Source organism: Acanthisitta chloris, unplaced genomic scaffold (genome assembly GCF_000695815.1).
Source record: "Acanthisitta chloris isolate BGI_N310 unplaced genomic scaffold, ASM69581v1 scaffold18597, whole genome shotgun sequence".
In the NCBI taxonomy this organism is placed as follows: Eukaryota; Metazoa; Chordata; class Aves; order Passeriformes; family Acanthisittidae; genus Acanthisitta; species Acanthisitta chloris.
The window spans coordinates 1-2,561 of record NW_008681181.1 but is presented as its reverse complement, the minus strand read 5'-3'; the positions used below and the strand labels follow the sequence as shown (position 1 = coordinate 2,561).

Below are 2,561 nucleotides of genomic sequence, written 5' to 3'. Positions count from 1 at the left end.
CCCTACACATCCCACTCCTTGGATTTGTTCCTTCACGAGAGGGATGTGATGTCACGGTGTCCAAACACATGATGAACCTCCATGGTCAGTTCTGTAGTGGAACAAAAGATGCAAATACGAGAAAAGAAAGTCCCACATTAGCAAGGCTGAAAAAAGCCTTAACAGTCATCCATGGCATGGAGGTATTTTTAACCCTGCTGGGACACAGCCTGTGCAGTCAGGGCACAGTTTCACCAGGTGTTGTCACCCAGTGGAGCCACCTGTCCCTGAACCAGCTGTTGGGGGTTCCCCGGGGGATGCCAGAGCCAGCACAGGGCAGGGAGGTCACAAGGGACAAGAGCAGCCAGACATCACCCCTGTAGGAACCACAAGGTGTCTGCTCAGCTCAGCCAGCCCTGACTGCCAGGGAGGAATCATCGAATCCCAGAGTGGTTTGAGCTGGAAGGACCTTAAACCTCATCCAGTCCCACCCCCTGCCATGGGCAGGGACACCTTCTACTAGCCCAGTTTGCTCCAAGCCCTGTCCAGCCTGGCCTGGAACACTCCCAGGGACGAGACAGCCACAGATGCTCTGCCTAACCTGCTCCAGCGCCTCAGTACCCTCACAGAGAACAATTCCTTCCCAATATCCCGTTCATCCCTGCTCCCTGGCAGTGGAAAGCCATTCCCCCTTGTCCTGTCCCTCCAGGCCCTTGTCCCAAATCCTTCTTGCATTTCTCCTGAGACATGGACCTGCCTGAGTGGGTTCAATCCAGCAGGGAGCAGCTCCAGCGTGGGCAGTGTCATTCCAAAGCCCGCGGCATTATGAGGGAACAACTCACTTGGTAGGAAACTCACTTGGCAGGAGGATGTCAGGGCACACCCCACAAAGCAGCTCAGACAGCAACATCAGGGACACTGCACACACCTCCTTTATGTAGCAAAACACAACTTGAAGCAATTTTGATTCTGTCACAGCAAAAGAAGCATCTAAAAGGTCCTCAAGCCGCTACCCATGGGAGCTTCACCCTCTCCACGGCCTCAGACAGTCCTGGAGGGCACCTGGTACTGCCACTGCCTCACACAGCCACACCAGTTACACGTGAGGATGGAAAAGCCAGAACAAGCCAGTCTGGGCCACACATTCCATGTCTACCTCCACACCCCCTGACAGTCCCACCTGCTCCAGAGCCAGAACAACAGCAGCTAGAACAGAGCATCAAGGCCTGTGACAAATGCAGTGTTTCCCTCAGAGGAAATCACACCATCGGCACTTTCTCCCGTAATCCAGGAAGGAATATGAGAACTCTAACTGGCATGTTTGCCAGGACAGGTGGGAAGCACAGACTGGCACCCAAAACACTCCCTGAGCCCACAGCCTGTCCTGCACAGGCTGAAGGTGTCTCACCCTCTTCAAATCAATCATACATTAATCTGGATATTCAGTGTCTGGATTCCATGGAGATCATTCCATTCCCCATCTCATTTGAGCTTTAAAGTTATTCCTCAATATAGAAGAAAAGCTGAAATTTTGTTGGGAAAAAAAATAAATTAACAGGCCTTACTTTCTGTTTCTGAGAAAAAACATCACATCTCCTGTACAAGTGCTGGTAAAACTAAGGAACTACTGCAAAACCTATATAGCAGAGCAAGTCTTGTTTCCAAGAAGCAGAACAAAAAGAAATATTTAAATATTTCAAATGTTCTGTGTCTTCTTTTCTCAGAAGCAGAACAAAAAGAAATATTTAAACATTTCAAATGTTCTGTGTCTTCTTTTTCTTTCTATTCAACTCCACCTTGAACACTTACTTTGATCAACACTCACAAGCAGCAACACTCACCAGGCCTTTAATTTTCCAGCCTTTCTCTGGCATGCTCAAGACAAGTTATCTGCTCAATACCTGTCTTGTTTCTTTAACTATCTGGGGTGGAAAAGTCCCATTTAAGAAAATAAAATGGAAAAAACCAACAAAACCTAACAACTGGACACTTGTGAAAAGCTAAAGAAAATCCCCTTTCAGGCTATATTACAGTTAAAAGCTTCAGCTGTGACTTATGGAGGGCTAAACCCAAAACTTAAGCTGGTTTTAAACCCTGTCTGGTTTTAGACAGTCCCAAAGGTGGAATCAGAACTTTGCAGCTCCTTTAGGACACAGCACACCAGACACCTGAGCTCTGCAGCTGCCTTCACCAGGGAACTCAACACCCCCAGCACAATCCTCTCTCCAGTAATATCCAGGATCCACAGGGAAATGAAAACCCTTGTGCAACCAAACCCCCCTAAGCCAAGCCGAGCTTCCTGCACAGTCCGTGTACTCCAGACGCCGGAGGAGCCAGGGCAGCTGTGAAATGAATGGTGACCACGTGAAGCCTCCCTGGAGAATCACTTCTCTCCCAGCTGCTCCTTCCCACACAGACACCAGCTCGCTCCCCGACAAGCCCAAAACTTCCCGGAGAGTTACCTGGGCTCTCTCTAGTTGACAAGCACTGCAGATATTTGTTCATGCTGGGGAGGCTGAAGCTGCCAAGACACCCTGGCCAGGCTCCTGACAGAGCACTAGCCACGTGCAGACACAGCACTC

The 2,561-nt window shown here is 49.5% G+C and overlaps 1 protein-coding gene across 1 annotated transcript in view; it reads right to left on the bottom strand.

The window, feature by feature from the left end:
• Window positions 1–2,484, bottom strand: part of REXO1 (REX1, RNA exonuclease 1 homolog (S. cerevisiae)) — a 30,153-nt gene extending 27,669 nt beyond the window's left edge. The window contains exon 1 of the mRNA XM_009078017.1: window positions 2,442–2,484. Coding sequence (XP_009076265.1) covers window positions 2,442–2,484 — 43 coding nt within the window. The remainder of the gene's footprint in view (window positions 1–2,441) is intronic.
• Window positions 2,485–2,561: the final 77 nt, after the last annotated feature.